The sequence below is a fragment of the Mandrillus leucophaeus genome, unplaced genomic scaffold (genome assembly GCF_000951045.1).
Source record: "Mandrillus leucophaeus isolate KB7577 unplaced genomic scaffold, Mleu.le_1.0 Scaffold14, whole genome shotgun sequence".
Lineage (NCBI taxonomy): Eukaryota > Metazoa > Chordata > Mammalia > Primates > Cercopithecidae > Mandrillus > Mandrillus leucophaeus.
In genome coordinates, this window is record NW_012101365.1 from 3,449,023 (window position 1) to 3,467,263 (window position 18,241).

The 18,241-nt window shown below is 41.6% G+C and overlaps 1 protein-coding gene across 1 annotated transcript in view; it reads right to left on the reverse strand.

Annotated features, from left to right (window-relative positions):
* YIPF1 (Yip1 domain family, member 1) overlaps window positions 1-18,241 on the reverse strand; it is a 40,500-nt gene that overhangs the window by 17,073 nt on the left and 5,186 nt on the right. Inside the window, exons 3-7 of the mRNA XM_011973886.1 lie at window positions 15,800-15,963; window positions 11,287-11,367; window positions 10,960-11,047; window positions 3,684-3,804; window positions 377-437 (exon numbers count right to left, since the gene is read on the reverse strand). Of these exons, the coding sequence (XP_011829276.1) occupies window positions 377-437; window positions 3,684-3,804; window positions 10,960-11,047; window positions 11,287-11,367; window positions 15,800-15,963 (515 nt within the window). The remainder of the gene's footprint in view (window positions 1-376; window positions 438-3,683; window positions 3,805-10,959; window positions 11,048-11,286; window positions 11,368-15,799; window positions 15,964-18,241) is intronic.

Here is an 18,241-nt window from a genome sequence, read left to right on the forward strand (position 1 = left end):
GGGAGGCAGAGCTTGCAGTGAGCTGAGATCACACCACTGTACTCCAGCCGGGGCAACAGAGCAAGACTCTGTCTCTTAAAAAAAAAAAATGCTATTGAGTGGCTCCTCAGAACAGCAACATTCTGCATATCCATGTACATCTCTCCTCTTCCTCTAGTAGCAGCATGCCCTGGAGGATTTCCTTTCCCTCTTCTGGAGTGGAGGGTCATGAAGTTATGGGTAAACCATGGCATCAGCCCTTTCTACATGAAATCAGCAGGTAACTCACTTAATGCATCTTGGCAAGAACAAAGGCACCCCTAACAATTATAGTCAGACTCTGGTTAAGACATGAATGCCCAAAACTTTTTGAGCTCCCAGAACAGTTTTTTCACACTGGGAATTGCCTCATTAGGCCAAATGTAATTCTGTTGATATACTGCCTTTTTCTTGGATAACTAAGGGACGAGGAGGGAATTACTCCCATGGCTATAGCTGTCACTTACGGATCAACTACTGGGCATCAGGTATTACACTCGGTGCTTTTTTGAGAGGCAATGTAGAATAATGGTCAAGGGCACAGATTCTGTATGCAGATTCCATGGGTTCTAGTCCTAGGAAAAGTAACTCTGGGGGGTAAGTTACTTAGCCTTCCTGTCTCAGTTTCCTCATCTATAAAATGGGAAGAAAAATAATATACTACCTTCTAAGATTAATAGGAGAATTAAATGAATAAAAGCAGGTAAGAACTGTTCTAAGCAGAAGAGTGACTGATCGATAATAAATGCTCAGTCAAGAATTAGTGTTTATTTTGTTAACTAATATGCAGCTACATTTATTTCATACAATCTATATCATCATTTTAGAGATGAGGAAAACGGGTCAGAGAAGCTAAGTTGTTTGGTCAAGGTCACATAATTAACAAGTTGGTAGAAGCAGGATCTCATCTCAGACGTGACTCATACTTTTTACATGAAATGTAAAAATGTTTATTGATAGGGTCAATGACCACTTTACCAGTATATACATGACAACTCTTCCTGATACTGGGATGCCCAGCCAAAGAGGATAAGAACAGATAAAGACTCTCCTGAGTTTCCAGATCCCCAGGCAAAGTAGGTCACTCCTTCTTCTATGTCAATATACCTACACTTATCTCTGATATAGAGGTTAATATGTTTACATTGTAAACATAGTATTGCTCTATTGCTGTAAACTGTTTACAGCAATAGTCATTCACTAGCTTTCTAACCACTGAACTACTTGAAGGCAAGATCTACATCTCATGGTTAATATTTACTGAGTTAAACTCAAATCAAGGTTATTTGATAGAGTTGGGATTGAATCCAAGTCTGACTCCATGATGGACAAGAAGGGAAAGTGGGCATGGAAGGTAGAGGGGAAGAAAAGAAGGAAGGATACATGGATACATTCTCTCTCTCTCTCTCTCTCTCTCTGTCTCTCTCACCTCTCTCTCTCTCTCACACACACATACACACACACACACACACACACAGGCAAATACATATCTTTCTATGCACATACATTGGACTAGTTGAAGGTAGGGTTCTATCTCATGGTTAATATTTATTGAGTTAAACTCAAACCAAGGTTACTGGATAAATAATGGGATTGAATATACGTGTACATATTTGTGTGTGTGCGTGTGTGTGTGTGTAGTAATAGGTAATGTTTATTGAACTTTTTTTGGTACAAACCACTATTCTAAGCTTTTTATATATATTAACTCTTTATTCTCACAATAGCCCTGTAACAGAAATATTATTATTTCCATTTCACCAACGAAGAACCTGAGGCTAAGACAGATGAAATAGCTTGCGCAACAGAGTAGAAACTAGTGAGTGGTGGAGCTGGAACTGAAGTTAGCAGTCTAGTTCCAGAACTAGTGCTCTTATCCAAGCTACTTAGAGCCCCCCGACAGCAGAGCAGGCAGGGAGGGAGCCAGGGAACTGAGAAAGTGGTACAGGTCAATCTCTGACAAAGCCAAACCTCCTCATTTGCGGGCAGCTGTCACCTGTAGGTCTCTAAAAGCTGTTTTGCTTTTTCTTTTAAGTACCAATACTGACACAAGAAAGGACGTTTTAAAACAAGAATGTCATTCACAAGCCCATCCCTGGACACATTCATTTCTGCATTTTCCCTTCCAGTCTTTGATCATTTACAGACCTCTCTCCCTTTTTTTTTTCTTTTTTTTTTTTTTTGAGACAGAGTCTCTCTCTCTGTTGCCCAGGCTGGAGTGCAGTGGCATGATTTCGGCTAACTGCAACCTCCGCCTCCCGGGTTCAACCGATTCTCCTGCCTCAGTCTTCTGAGTAGCTGGGATTACAGGCACGTGCCACTGTGCCCGGATAATTTTTGTATTTTTAGTAGAGAGGGGGTTTCACCATGTTGGCCAGAGTGGTCTCGAACTCCTGACCTTGTGATCCACTCACCTCGGCCTCCCAAAGTGCTGGGATTGCAGGCGTGAGCCACCACACCAGGTGTCTTTTTTCTTTTTCTTTTCTTTTTTTTTTTTTTTTGAGACAGTGACCCGCTCTGTCACCCGGGCTGGAGTGCAGTGGTACAATCACAGCTCACTGCAGCCTCAATCTCTGGGCTCAAGTGATCCTCACAACTCAGCCTCCTGAGTAGCTGGGAGTATAGGCATGCATCACCATACCCAGTAACTTTTTTTTAGCTTTGGGTTTCAGAGACAAGGTCTCACTATGTTGCCCAGGCTGATCTCAAACTCCTCAGCTCAAGCAATCCTCCCACTTTGGCCTCCAAAAGTGCTGGGATTACAGGCATGGGCAACCATGCCCAACCCAGATTTCTCTTCAGCAAAGTTGCTAACAGAATAGGCACCAGCTTGGAATAAGTTATGAATTTTCCACATTGCTCTAGGTGCTTTGTGATTGGCAATTGCAGATGACTCCAGCTAGTTGAGCCATCACAACTTAAAACAATGTTTCCATCGTCTCCAAAATGTGGATAATACAAATAATGCCACACAGGAGACCTTCACGCACACCTTTAACTTATTTTGTACCCTTGTCTTAGAATATATTCCAGTTGTGGCCAGCTGTGGTGGCTCACACCTGTAATCCTACCTAGCACCTTGGGAGGCCAAGACGGGAGAATCACTTGAGCCCAAGAGTTTGAGATCAGCCTGGGCAACATAGTAAGACCTGTCTCTATAAAAAATGGAAAAACTAACCAGGTATGGTGTTGCATGTCTATGATCCCAGCTACTCAGGAGGCTGAGGTGGGAGGATTACCTGAGCCTAGGGAGGTGGAGGCTGCAGTGAGCAGTGATTGCTCCACTGCACTCCAGCCGACAATGAAGTGAGATACTATCTCAAAAAAAGTGGGGGGAATAAATTGCAGTTGTTATTGGGCCTTGATTTACAGCTTTCCCAAAGATTATGTGGACTCATAACATTGTGAATGTATTTAATGCCATTGAATTACACATTTAAATGGTAAATTTTATGTAACATATATTTTATCACTGTAAGAAGAAAAAGATTAAGTGGATTTATATAGATGGGTGGTAAGCTCATCTACACATTTGAGTAGATACATTGAACCCTAAAACACAAAAGCAGGGCTACAGCACCTAGAGATGGGGCCCAGGAGCTCTGGGGGTAAAAAGAACTCAAAGCTAGAAACTGACAGCATTCCAAATGAGTCAAGCTATTCACCAACCTTTTCGGAATTCGGGCACATAATGGTATGTCTTCTCTCCCAGATGGATCAAGAAGTTGGAAAGATTCCCACTAATTGCTATGGCAAAGACCAACGTGGCACATATCCAAAAGGGGCCTGCAAAGGAAACCAGAAAATTCAGAAACAAGAAAATGAAGCACAAGCCTTTAGATTCTTATAGAATTTCTTATCTTCCTCTTGAATTCATGTTAGCAAAAGAAAATGAATTTTCTAGATGGGATCAACACTTGCTTAAAGGAAATTTTCTTTTTTCAAAGGTCAAACACAACTCAGTAATTAGCTGCCTTAAAGAAGGTGGGGGGTTGGTATTCCATTCCAAAGGCCAAAATGCCTTCCACAATTGGTGAATGAAGACACTGATTTGTGTATGGCTTCTTTTATTGGAGGATCACCACCGACAAAGAAAAATTCACAGGCTTTTTATTAAACCTTCCACCAGAATACATGAAGTAAAGATTACTTCCCTTATCTAAGTGCCAAACGTTAGCATCACAGAAAAAGAAGTGAAATCAGACAGAGCTTCTGCAGCATACAGAAAGAGCAGGGCAAGCAGAATCCACGAGGGCAGAGTCGATGAAACCTACCAGCTCACCACGGCCGTGTTGAGTGTGAGTGTGTGTGTGTGTGTATGCTTAAGGCTTTTTCTTTTTTTTAATGAAAAAGTAATACAATGCACTATATACACCTACTATGTACCCACAAAAATTAAAATAAAAAAATTTTTTAAAGTAATACATGTATATGGTCCAGTGTTTCAAAAGGTACAAAGAGAATATGGAGAACAGCAAGATCCACTCCCTCTCTGTGCCCTGGCTCTGTATCGTTCCTCCCTAAAGCTCACCAAGTAACCTGTTTCTGATGAAAACTGCCAGGAATATTCCACTCATGTACATAAGCAAATGCATATGTGTGTATGTGTACACTTTATACAGATAAGATACATACATGTCCTCCTGTGTACCCTGCTATTTTCACCTTAATATAGCCTGGAGAGTCTATCACAGCTATGCATAAAAATCAGCTTATTCTTTTTTAATAGTTTTAAGATATACCACTGAGCAGATGAGTGGACCATGTTTTGCAAATCTCTTACATTATTTGCATGATTTCATGAATACTATCCTTGTTTCTCCCCATCTAGAAAAAGTACTATGTGGAACAAATACAATCTTTAGATTGAGAGATTTTAATAAATTACATGAATGTCATTTTTCAATTTCACTAATATTTTGCAACACCCTTTGGGATAATTTCAGGTACCCTGACACGTCACAAAATTAAGAACATTACTATCATAGGCGACATGACTAGCAGAAACAGATTAGTACTTTTCAAAGCCAAGCACTGGCTTCTGAGTGTGGGAAAAGGAACACAAGCAATCAAATGGGGTGCTTCAAAAAGTCACCAATATTAGCTCTCCACAAACTGTCTCTTTACTCACTAGACGGAAAGCTCTCTGCTGTAGCCAAGGACTAAATTTCACAGTGTTGTTCTGAGGGCCCACACATAAGAGTGGCAAAAAAAAAAAAAAAAAAAACACCACAAAACCCCTATAGCCAAAAAGCTTTATTGAATGAATGAATAAAACTGACCATGTGTTATAGATGAGCTGAGACCATCCAAGCATATGACCACAAGTGGCCAAAATATTAACTTACGATACCCATATAACTAGAAAACCAAGAATATCATGTCCTCTCAGTCATTATTTACTAAGTACCCACTACCCTCTACTGGGGACACGATGATGTGGAACAGAGACACAGTCACTGCCTCTAGTGCATCCATGCACTTCGGGGAGACAGTCAATAAAATATCTAATCTCAGAGGGTAGTACAGGGTGCCTATGGGAGCAGATAGGGAGGGTACAAAACCTAGAGAAAGGTATGTGTAAGCTGGGATCTAAAGAAGAACAGGAGTTCACCAAGTGAGGACTGAAGAGAGGTCCAGGAAGAGGGAACAGCAGGAGCAGAGACTCTGAAATAAGAGGTAACAGTTCAAGGCCAAGTTTCAGGTCAGGAGTAACCAGAGATTGAAGAGATGGGCCAGAGTCAGATCATGAGGGGTCTTAGAAGCCCTGTTGAGTTAGGAATTTATCTTGAGGGCAACAGGAAGCCTGTGAACTGGGCCTGGTGGCATAAGCCTGTAGTCCCAGCTACTCAGGACACTGAGGTGAGAGGATCACTTGAGGCTAGGAGTTTGAGGCAGCAGGGAGCTATGATTATGCCTCTGAATAGCTACTGTACTCCAGCCTTGGCAACACAGCAAGACCTCATCTCAAAAAAAAATGATGGGGGCGGGGGAGAACGCAGTGGCTCACACCTAGCTCACACCTATAATCCCAGCACTTTGGGAGGCCGAGGCAGGCAGATCACTTGAGCTCAGGAGTTCAAGACCAGCCTGGGCAACATGATGAAACCCTGTCACTAAAATATTAATTAATTAATTTTTTTAAAGGCAGGCTGGTATGGGAAGATATTTATACTAATTTGAAGACCTGTCTAGCATTCTCTAGCTGCCCCATGCTCTAAGTTACCTAACAACTCTGGCACAGGAACAGTTAGAGAAACAATATTTTCAGGTGGCCTGAAAGGTCCAACACCTGCACACCCACCACCTCTATGTGGCCCAATGCTCATCCTTGGACACAAGCAAGAAAACCTTCCCAGCCCTCAGCATTTTTGTCCCTCTCCTATTATCATCCCTCTCCCCTGTTTGCAACTCTTCAGTGAACCTCCACTGCTTAAGGACAAAATCCTAATTGCTGAGGCTGATATAAAAGGCCCCAGAATCTGGGCTCTGTAACTTCTCCAGCTACCCCCAGCAGAAGGCTGGACTCCAGAGACATACGACACCCACTCATCCCAGGACCCGCCATGTTGCTTCATACTGCCTCCTCCCTGTTTCTTGCCAAATTCCTACTCTTATTATGGGATGGGGGTGGGAGAGAGCCTTAATTTAGGTTGTATTTATATTTAAAATTTCATATGATGCATTTTTATATTATGAAATTTCTAACATATAGAAAAGCACGAAGAATAACACAAACACTGGTTACCTATCATGTCACTTTTAAAAAATATTTTTAGGCCGGCCGTGGTGGTTCACACCTACAATCCCAGCACTTTGGGAGGCCGAGGCAGACAGATCATTTGAGGTCAGGAGTTCGAGATCAGCCTGAACAACATGGTAAAACTCCATCTCTACTAAAAATACAAAAATTAGCTGGGTGTGGTGGCCCATGCCTGTAGTCCCAGCTACTTGGGAAGGCTGAGGCAGGAGAATCACTTGAACCCAGGAGGTGGAGGTTGTAGTGAGCCAAGACTGCGCCTTTGCCACTCCAGCCTGGGTACCAGAATGAGACTCCATCTCAAAAATATATATATATTTTTAATGGTGTCATACTATTTATATCCTTCCACAACATGCTTTTTAAAATCATTGTGCTGAGATTTATCTATATTTATGCTTTTAGCTCTCGTTCATTTTTTTAAGCTACAGAATTCCATGTATGAATACAGTAGTATAATGTATCCATTCTCCTGCTGATGGATATCTCGGTTGTTTCCAAATATTTGCTATTACAAGCAATACTGCTACAGTGAATAATATTCTTCTATATGTTGTCCCATATATATGTGAATTCCTCTAAAATTATCTACCTAGGAGTGAAACTGCTGAATTATAGGGTATGAGCATCTTCAAACTGCTCCAATTTGTGTACCAGTTACCTGCCCACCAGTTACACACCCACCATACAAAAGTTTCCACTGCTCCATATCCTTGACCACACTTAATATCAATGTTCATGAAATCTGACTTAGAGTGTGTCACTCCTGGCTTGGTGCAGTGGCTCATGCCCGTAAGGTCAGCACTTTGGGAGGGTGAGGCAGGAGGACTGCTTGAGGCCAGGAGTTTGAGGCCAGCCTGGGCAACATAGTGAGACCCTGTCTCTACAAAAAATATAAACATTAGCCCGGCATGGTGGCACATGGCTGTAGTCCTAGCTACTCATGAAGATGAGGTTGGGGAGGATAGCTTGAGCCCGGGATTCTGAGGCTGCAGTGAGCCATTATCGTGCCACCATACTCCAGCCTGGGCAACAGAGCAAGATCCTATCCCAAAAAACAAAAAAGTATGTTACTCCTCTGTCCAAACCCTCCGATGGCTTTGCATTCAAGCAAATGCCAAAGTCCTCACTGTGACTTATGAGACCTTACCTGCCCCTCCACAGTCTCTCTCACCTCATCTCCTTCTAGGTCCCCATGTTCACTCTCATCCAGTGCCAGTAGCCTCTTGCTGTTCTTTGAACGTACTAGGCAAGCTCTTACCTCAGGGCCTTTGCACTTGCTGATCCTTCTGTTTCAAGTGCTCTTCCCTTAGATCTATCTACATAAATCACTCCCAATTACTTCAGGTCATTACTCAAAATTCACCCTTTTAAATTTTCAAATTCATACATTTATACAAACACTTCATGTCCTTCTTCTCTCTGCTCTTAAATTTTCACCTAAGCATTCATTACTAGAAAACTATATATTTTACTTTTCTTTGCTTATTGTTAAGCTCAGTACATTACAAATTGCCTAAGGGTAGAGATTTTTATCTCTTTTCACTGCTGTATCTCCAGTATTAGAACAGTAAGAGCTCAATGTTTGTTGAATGAATTGAATGAATAAATGAAGACAAGCCAAATTGTATATGTTTACTAAAATGATGAGCATAAATAATCTTATTTTACTTTTTATTTCCCTGGTTGCAGGTAGGGCTAAGCATCTTTTCATATATTTATTGGCCATTTTTTCTCCAGAGTTGCTTGTTATTATTCTTGTAATTTGTGGGAGTTTGACATATATTCTTGTTTCTCACTGTTTGTTAGTTACATGCATTGGAAGTATGTCCCCTGGTCTGTGGTTTATTTTTTTACTTTGTTTATGGTTTATTTTGTTGTGTAGAAATTTTAAATTTTAGTTGAAATTCAGTCAAAGTTATCAATCTTTTCCTTACACTCTGTAAATTGTCATCTTTTTCTTTTTTTTTTTTTTTTTTTTTGAGACGGAGTCTCGCTCTGTGGCCCAGGCTGGAGTGCAGTGGCCAGATCTCAGCTCACTACAAGCTCTGCCTCCTGGGTTTACGCCATTCTCCTGCCTCAGCCTCCCGAGTAGCTGGGACTACAGGCGCCCGCCATCTCACCCGGCTAGTTTTTTGTATTTTTTTAGTAGAGACAGGGTTTCACCGGGTTAGCCAGGATGGTCTCGATCTCCTGACCTCGTGATCCGCCCGTCTCGGCCTCCCAAAGTGCTGGGATTACAGGCTTGAGCCACCGCGCCCGGCCAAATTGTCATCTTTTTCTTAACTGCCTTCCTCTAACCTCCACCCACAACAAAACCTAATCCTCTCTGCTGTCAAACACTTCACCTATATTGTACCTTCTTCTTTTAACCATGTCTATGAGCTAATGAGGCTACTAGTGTCACAGAAAAGAAGCAAGCCTTGGATTCAAGCCCTGGCTTTGTCATGAGAGGCAGCATAGCACAGTGATGAAAAAATGGATTATGAGCTACCGTGTTGATTTGAAAATTGAGCCCAGCACTTATTAGCTGTATAATCTTAGGCAAGTTACTGGACCTCTGTGTGACTCAGTGTCCTCATCTATAAAATGGGCATAATAATAGTATCTGCCTCATAAAGTTGGATCTGTCCAAGGATTAAATGAGTTAATATAAGTACTGCCCTCATAATAGTGTCTGGCACATAATAAGCACTATATGTGTGTTTGCCATTATTATTGCTAACTCTGTAACTACGAGCAAGTTATCTCCTTAACCTCAGTTTTCTCTTTTGTAAGATAAGGCCACCTTGGAGTATAGGAAATAAAATAGCATAAAATACTAAAATAGTGCTTATCTCCACGCTTGGCACTTATAAGGTATTCAACAGATGTTAGTGTTCTCTCTTCTTCCTCACTGGGGCTAGGGACTATGGCCTTATCTTTAAATCCTCAGCCTCTAGCGCAGGGCCTAGCATAAAATAAGGTGCTAAAAATTGTTTGAGCACCTGCTGTGTGCCAAGGCCTCTGCCAGGCACTAAAGACACTGACACACAGAGCCTGCCCCTCAGGATGTTCTCAGGCTACAAGTAAGAACGAATGAGATAGACAGCGACACCCGCTTGACAACCCTCAGATGAAAAGCATGGGCCAATGCAATGGTTTTCACACCAGGCTCCCTAGAGTCCATATTTAAAATCAACATATATGACTGCTTTACTATTTATCATTTCGGATTCAGCATATATATCAATGATCCTCACTGAGCATCGGCTTCCTCATTTGAAAAGTGGGGATACTTTGCAAGGGTTGTTGCAAGAATGAGATATGATCAAGTACACACACAGTCTCTGGTATAGCACCTGGCACACGGACAGCACTCTCTTCTCCCCTCAAACACAGGCCACTGTTGGGGCCTTTTCCTCAGGAGTACTGGGTGGACCTCTGAGTTTTTCTCAGACAGCATTAAGGTCAGGGATGACAACCATCCCTGGCCCAATCCTGTTTCAGACTTCCACTGCTGGCGACCAAATCCTAAAAGGAGCCAGCTCATCTGAGGGCAGAGCTGGAACTCAGCATATCAATGAAAAAGTGTGAGAATACTTTCTCCTCCAACATCAAATGGTCCAACCTCCACTTAGTCAAAGTGACTAAATTTGTTTGTCTCAAGTTCTAATGTCATTTGAAGAATTTTTTTTTTAATTATTTTTATTTTTATTTTTTAGTTGAGACAGGGTCTCCTTATGTTGCCCAGGCTGGTTTCAAACTACTGGGCTCAAGCAGTTCTGCTGCCTCGGCCTCCCAAAGTGTTGGGATTACAGGCAGGAGCCACTGTGCCAACCCAGCCTTCAGTAGAGACAGGGTCTTGCTATGTTGCCCAGACTGGTCTCAAACTCCTAGTCTCTGGTGATCCTCCCATCTCAGCCTTCCAAACTGCTGGCATTATAGGCATGAGCCACTGCACCCAGCCCCATTTAAAGACCTTTGAAAGATATACTAGTACTTGTAATGACGACATGGCACTAATATAACACATAATTGTATTTCTCCAAAATTATTTCCAAGAGTTGCTACTGAAGTTCAGAAGAGTCAAATAAAACATGGCATGTCCTACCAATAGTGCAGTTCTCCACGTTTCCAGGCAACCCTCACACTCACCCAAGTCAACTGAAATATGGTAAACAAATCAGTACTACACATACCATAGAGATCTGGATTGCTGCGGATATACAACCTCACAAAGTTTTTCCCGGGTATTGGCAAAAGAGACCCTTTAATTCTGTCAAAGACCTGGAAAACAACATAGCAGTAATTCTACTGAAGTTTTTTAACTTTAATAAATTCAACTACTACAAAACTGAAACTCATTCATTAGAGCTTTTATGACAGTATTTTCAAATGCTAATAACCCTTTACTTTTGTAAGACCATTTCCAGCATATAAAGGCTTTCACATTATTTGGTTGTTCAACCATTGAAGAAACAAGTCTCTATTACACGTAAAAGCGAAGGTGAAATTGGTTTCCAAACCTGGTAGGTGTCCACATCAAAGAATGTTTGGTAGTATTCAAATGTCCAGAAGGGCGAGCTTTTCTTCTGTCCAGCAAGTAACTGTCAGAAATAAAATAAAACATAACGAACACATAAGCAATTTCTTAATTCCAGCTGCGTGGGGGTGCAGGAGGGATCTGATCTAATGGAAAATCAAAACATTTGAAACAATAGGCTCATCTGCATTCAGTAACTAACTCTGAAATAGCCAATTCACAACTCCCAGCCTGATTCGAAAAACAAGCATTGGTTTTGAAGTCACACCAAAAGGGTTCAAATCCTGCCCCCCGCCACTGACGGGAGCTTTGGCAAATCACTAGACTCTTGTCAGGCTTAGTTCCCTCATCTAGATTCAATAGTATATAGAATTATGTACAACAATAAATACATATACATACATACAACACATACAGAAGGCAGTCAGTGTAAGTATCTTTTCACTTTTTTTTTTTTCTTTTTTTTAGATGGCATCTCACTCTGTTTCCCAAGCTGGCGTGCAGTGGCACAATCATAGCTCACTGCAGCCTTGAACCCTTGGGCTCAAGCAATCTTCCCGCCTCAGCCTCCCAAGTAGCTGGGACTACACGCATGCACCACTATGCCCAGCTGATTTTTTAATTTTTGTAGAGACAGAGTCTCATTATTTTGCCCAGGCTGGTCTCAAACTCTTGGGCTCAAGTGATCCTCCCACCTCAGCCTCCCAAAGCACTGGGATTACAAGCATGAGCCACTGCACCTAGCAGTGTAAATATCTCTTCCTCCCCAATCCATCCACAATCCTCCCTACTATTGCCACCTGAATTCTCAAAAATCTGATATATTGACTCACTCTAAAGTACTAAAAATATTACTACTCTGACAAAAAAAAAAAAAAAAAAAATTCCAATTGAGAAGAGGCACACGAGGAGGGCCACACCTATCCCAATAACACAGCTCTTTGGTAGCAGAATGCAGGCCCAATGCCAGGAATTATGCCTGTCATCTTTTTGCTGTATGAAGGGAATTCATACAGCAAAAAGTACAGGTGAACACTGAGCTGCTTTGCACGACAAGGGCAGGTGCTATAGGCAGATATTCTTTGTTCATTATAAAGGAAAATGTATGGCCGATTAGAAGCAGCTGTGGTCCACAGTACTCACAGAGAGGAGTGAAAGCGTTGAATGAATCCAGCACCTGCAACTGAAATATCCAGGTTCTTGCACTGGGACTGACTAGGCAAGTAGCTCGACCCATGGAGAATGAAGAAAAGCAGGGTGGGGCGATGGCTCACTAAGGAGCAGCATGGAGACAAAGGAACACCCACCCCCCACAACCAAGGAAAGCATTCCCCTTGAAAACCAGCACAAGACATGGATGCCCTCTCTTATCACTCCTATTCAATAATATTAGAAGTTCTGGCCAGGGCAATCAGGTAAAAGAAAGAAATAAAGGGTATTCAAATAGGAAGAGAGTTAAGTCAAATCACCTTTGTTTGCAAGACGACATGTTCCTATATCTAAAAAACCCCATGGTCTCAGTCCCAAAGCTTCTTAAGCTGATAAGCAACTTCAGCAAAGTCTGAGGATACAAAATCAATGTGCAAAAATTGCTAGTATTCCTATACACCAACAACAGGCAAGCAGAGGGCCAAATTATGAATGAACTCTCATTCTTTTGTATGAATGAACTGCTACAAAAAGAATAAAATGCCTAGGAATATAGCTAACAAGGGAAGTAACGGACCTCTTCAAAGAGAACTATAAACCACCACTCAAAGAAATAATCAAATGAGAAAACATTCCATGCTCATAGTTAGGAAGAATCAGTATTGTGCAAATGGCATACTGCCCAAAGTAATTTATAGATTCAATGCCACTCCCACTGAACTACCATTGACATTCTTCACAGACTTAGAAAAAAACTATTTTAAAATTCATATGGAAGCAAAAGAGAGCCCAAATAGTCAAGACAATCCTAAGCAAAAAGAGCAAAGCTGGAGGCATCATGCTACCTGACTTTAAACTACAAGGCTACAGTAACCAAAACGGCATGGTACTGGTATAAGAACAGACACATAGACCAAGGGAACAGAATAGAGAACTCAGAAATAAGAATGCACGCCTCTAACCATCTGATCTTCAACAAATCTGACAAAAACAAGCAATGGGGAAAGGATTCCCTGTTCAATAAATAGTGCTGAGAGAACTGGCTAGCTATATGCAGAAAATTGAAACTGGACCCCTTCCTTATATGATATGCAAAAATTAACTCAAGGTGGATTAAAGACTTAAATGGAAAACCCAAAACTAAAAAAACCCTGGAAGAAAATCTAGGGAATACCGGCTGGGTGTGGTGGCTCATGCCTGTAATCCCAGCCCTTTAGGAGGCCAAGATGGGTGGATCACGAGGTCAGGAGTTCGAGACCAGTCTGGCCAATATGGTGAAACCCCGTCTCTACTAAAAATACAAAAATTAGTTGGGTGTGGTGGTGCACGCCTGTAGTCCCAGCTGCTCGGGAGGCTGAGGCAGGAGAATCGCTTGAACCCAGGAGGTGGAGGTTGCAGTGAGCCGAGATCACACCCCTGCACTCCAGCTTGGGTGACAGAGCAAGACTCCGTCTCAAAAAAAAAAAAAGAAAGAAAGAAAAGAAAATCTAGAGAATACCAATCAGGACAGAGGCATGGGCAAAGATTTCATGAAGAAAACACCAAAAGCAATTGCAACAAAAGCAAAAATTGACAAATGGGATCTAATTAAACTAAAGAGCTTCTGCACAGCAAAAGAAACAATCTTCAGACAGAACAGACAACCTACAGAATGGGAGAAAATTTTTGCAATCTATCCATCTAACAAAGGTCTAATATCCAGAGTCTACAAGGTACTTAAGCAAATTTACAAGAAAAAAACAACTCCATTAAAAAGTGGGCAAGGGACATGAACAGATACTTCTCAAAAGACATACATGTGGCCAACAAACATATGAAAGAAAGCTCAATATCTTGATTTGAGAAATGCAAATCAAAACCACAATGAGACACCATATCATGCCAGTCAGAATGGTGATTATTAAAAAGTCAATAAACAACAGATGCTGATGAAGTTGCAGAGAAAAGGGAATGCTTTTACACTGTTGGTGGGAGTGTAAATTAGTTCAACCATTGTGGAAGACAGTGTGGCAATTCCTCAAAGACCTAGAGGCAGAAATATTATTTGACCCAGCAATCCCATTACTGGGTATATACCCAAAGGAATATAAATCATTCCATTATAAAGATACATGCACATATACACTCACTGCAGCACTATTTACAATAGCAAAGATACGGAATCAACCTAAAAGGCCATCAATGATAGACTGGATAAAGAAAATATGATATATATATATGTGTGTGTGTGTGCGCACGTGTGTGTGTGTGTGTGTATATATAGATACAACCATGGAATACTATGCAGCCATAAAAAGGAATGAGATAATGTCCTTTGCAGAGACATGGATGGAGTTGGAAGCCATTATCCTTAGCAAACTAACACAGGAACAGAAAACCAAACACCACATCTTCTCACTTATAAGTGGGAGCTGAATGGTGAGAATACATGGACACAAGGGAGGGAGAGCATCAGGAAGAATAGCTAACGGATGCTAGGCTTAATACCTAGGTGATGGGGTCATCTGTGCAGCAAACCACTGTGGCACATGTTTACCTATGTAACAAACCTGTACCTCCTGCACATGACCCCTGAACTTAAAAGTTGAAGAAAAAAAAATTAAGAAAAACATTTTCACAATTAAAGTCGACAATGGCAGCAACTGCCTTACATGGTGGTAAACAGCAGCCCATTCCTGGAGGTATTCAAGCAAGGGTTTTCAATCTTTCTTTTTTCCAGAGGCAGGGTCTCACTCTGTTGCCCAGGCTGGAATGTAGTGGTGCAATCTCAGCTCACTGAAACCTCCACTTCCTAAGCTCAAGCAATCCTCCCACCTTAGCTTCCCGAGTAGCTGGGACTACAGGTGTGCACCACCATGCTCGGCTAATATTTTGTATTTTTTGTAGAGCAGGAGTTTCACCATGTTGCCCAGGCTGGTCTCCAACTCCTGGGCTCAAGTGATCTGCCCGCCTCAGCCTCCCAAAATGCTGGGATTATAGGCGTGAGCCACCACGCCTGGCTCCAAGTGTTATCCTTCCTACACAGTCAGGAATATCTTGGGAGAGACGCTAAGACAGGGGGCCATGAAGGTTCTTTCCTACTCCAATATTAGAAAATGCTGAGCATGGAAGTCCCGCATTCCATAAGCTAGGCTCTCTGCTCACTACCCCAGTGTTCCCCTCCACCAGTGTACTTACAAATAATAACGGTCTGCTTGTCTGTTTCCCCCACCAAGGAAGAGGCCATGTGTCATTTACCTCTGAGCTGTCACTGCCTGACACTATACCTGGCACACAGTAGACAGTGAATAAGCACATAAACAAGTTTTAAAAATTGTTCAAAAAAGATCTCAAAGACAAGTTCAAACCTCAGTTTTGTCAGAGTCATCATTTCCCAGTAACTCATCATCTTCTTCTCTTCCTGAGCCTCTTGGGGGTCCTGGCTGATGTTTTGGGGTTTCACCAGGATCCTCAATGTTTACTGTGGTGGCATCTGGGTTTGCTGCCAGAGAAGTGGCTGCAATGCCAAATTCTGAAATCAATTAGAGCACAAGGGCCTCAGAAACCTTACCCACACTAGAAATGCTATATTTTCAATTTAAAGACAAGCTGTCACAACCTCAGCTTTGCTATAGACCCTACCTGATACAAAGGGCAAAAGCTTTGGAAAAAAAAAAAAATCTCATCAGGAGATCAATCTGACAGAAAAATGACTATGAAGACAACAGAATTTGGAGTCAGACCTAGATTTTGGTCCTGGCTCAGCTAGCCACTTACTAAATAAACAAGCCTAAGTAAGTAACTAAACTTCTCTAAACCTCAGTGTTTTCATCTGTATCATGGGTAGAATAACATTTATTTTGAATACTTTTGGGAGAATTAGGAATATAACCTAAGTCCTAAACTTCTCTTGATTCAAGTCCAAAAAATATTAATGAAAGTTATTTTTTCCAGTAAGTCTACATAATCACTACAGAAAATATGGGAACAAAAATGAAAGTGGAATCAGCCGGGCACAGTGACTCATGCCTGTAATCCCAGCACTTTGGGAGGTTGAGGCAGGCAGATCATCTGAGGTCAGGAGTTCAAGACCAGCCTGGCTAACATGATGAAATGCCGTCTCTACTAAAAATACAAAAATTAGCCGGCTGTGGTGGCGTATGCCTTGTAATCCCAGCTACTCTGGAAGCTGAGATAGGAGAATCACTTGAACCCAGGAGGCAAAGGTTGCAGTGAGCCGAGATCGCACCACTGCACTCTGGCCTGTGTGACAGAGAGACACTATGTCTCAAAAAAAAAAAAAAGGAAAAAAGAAAATAGAAATCACAGGATAAAAATCACTCTTAGGCCAGGCATGGTAGCTCATGTCTGTAATCCCAGCACTTTGGGAGGCCAAGGCAAGAGGACTGCTCGAGCCCCAGAGGTAGAGGCTTCAGAGAGCCGTGATCATGCCACTGTACTCCAGCCTGGGCAACAGAGTAAGACTTTGTCTCAAAAAAAAAAAAAAAAAAACCCAAAAAACAAAAAAACACTCTTAGTTCCACCATATAAAGGCAAACACTATTAACATTTTAGTATATTTCCTTTTCTTCACATAGTGAGATTCATGCCACTGATGATCATTCGTTTATTCAACAGATATTTACTGCATGCCCCCAATGTGCCAAGTACTGATCTAGAATATGATACTATAATTAATTTTGCATCCTGCTTTGTCAAGACTATGTATAATTCGGGATTATACAAAAAAAATGATTTTTCATATTATAACAGTCTTTTAAAATGATCACTTATGTGACTGCATAATATTCCATCAATGAAGATTTTATTACAAATACAAAAGGAGTGTCTGTGTAGAAAAAGCTTTTTGGGGGGCAGCCTTAAGATGAACACCTATCAGTATGATCACTAGGTCAACAGGGTGCAAACCATTTTCAAGGCTCCTGAACCACGTTACTAAACTGCTTTCCAAAAGAACCTTCCCTATTTATGTCCACCAGCAGTGATTGAGACTTCCTGTCTCTGAATATCCTAACATACTTTATTTCAGCTGCTCCTGAATAAAACTCAGGGCAGCTCTGAACCTTTGAAGGCCAAAGGAAGAGTGCCAGCAGGGCACCACTATAACACTACAAGCAGGGCACCAGTCCTGGTAGTAGGACAACTGAGTTCACTCTTATTGCCTCTCAACTATATGAGTAATTTTATGGAGAACACTAAAGTTATCTGAACTTCTCTGACTGAAATTAACTGGGTAGCTAATATGTAACAATTACTGAAGCCTCAATTGGCAATGTTTGGGTAGTTTAAGCAACATGAGGTTCTGGAGTGAGATGGTCCTTTGTTCAAGGTAAGACTCTTAATACTCAGTAGCTCCATGACCTTGAGCAAATTACTCCATGGCTCTGAGTCTCTACTTCTTCAATTATAAAACATAGATAATACCTACCCCACAAAGAGATTTTGAGGATGATGAAATAGTAACTATCATTACAGGTACCTCTTATTGATTGTACAGGGCAATGACATTTAAAAAGACAGTCACAACTTTGCTGGAGGGAATTAGACCAATGAGGATATACTTAAGTCTCACAATCAAAAAGCAGTAGTTAAAATAACCAGAAAAGTATAACTGAAGCTGGGCATGGTGGCGCACACCTGTAGTCCCAGCTACTTGGGAGGCTGAGGCAGGAGAATCGCTTGAACCTAGGAAACCGAGGTTGCAGTGAGCCGAGATCACGCCACTGCACTCCAGCCTGGCAACAGAGTGAGACTCTGCCGAAAGAAAGAGAGAGAGAGAGAGAGAGAGA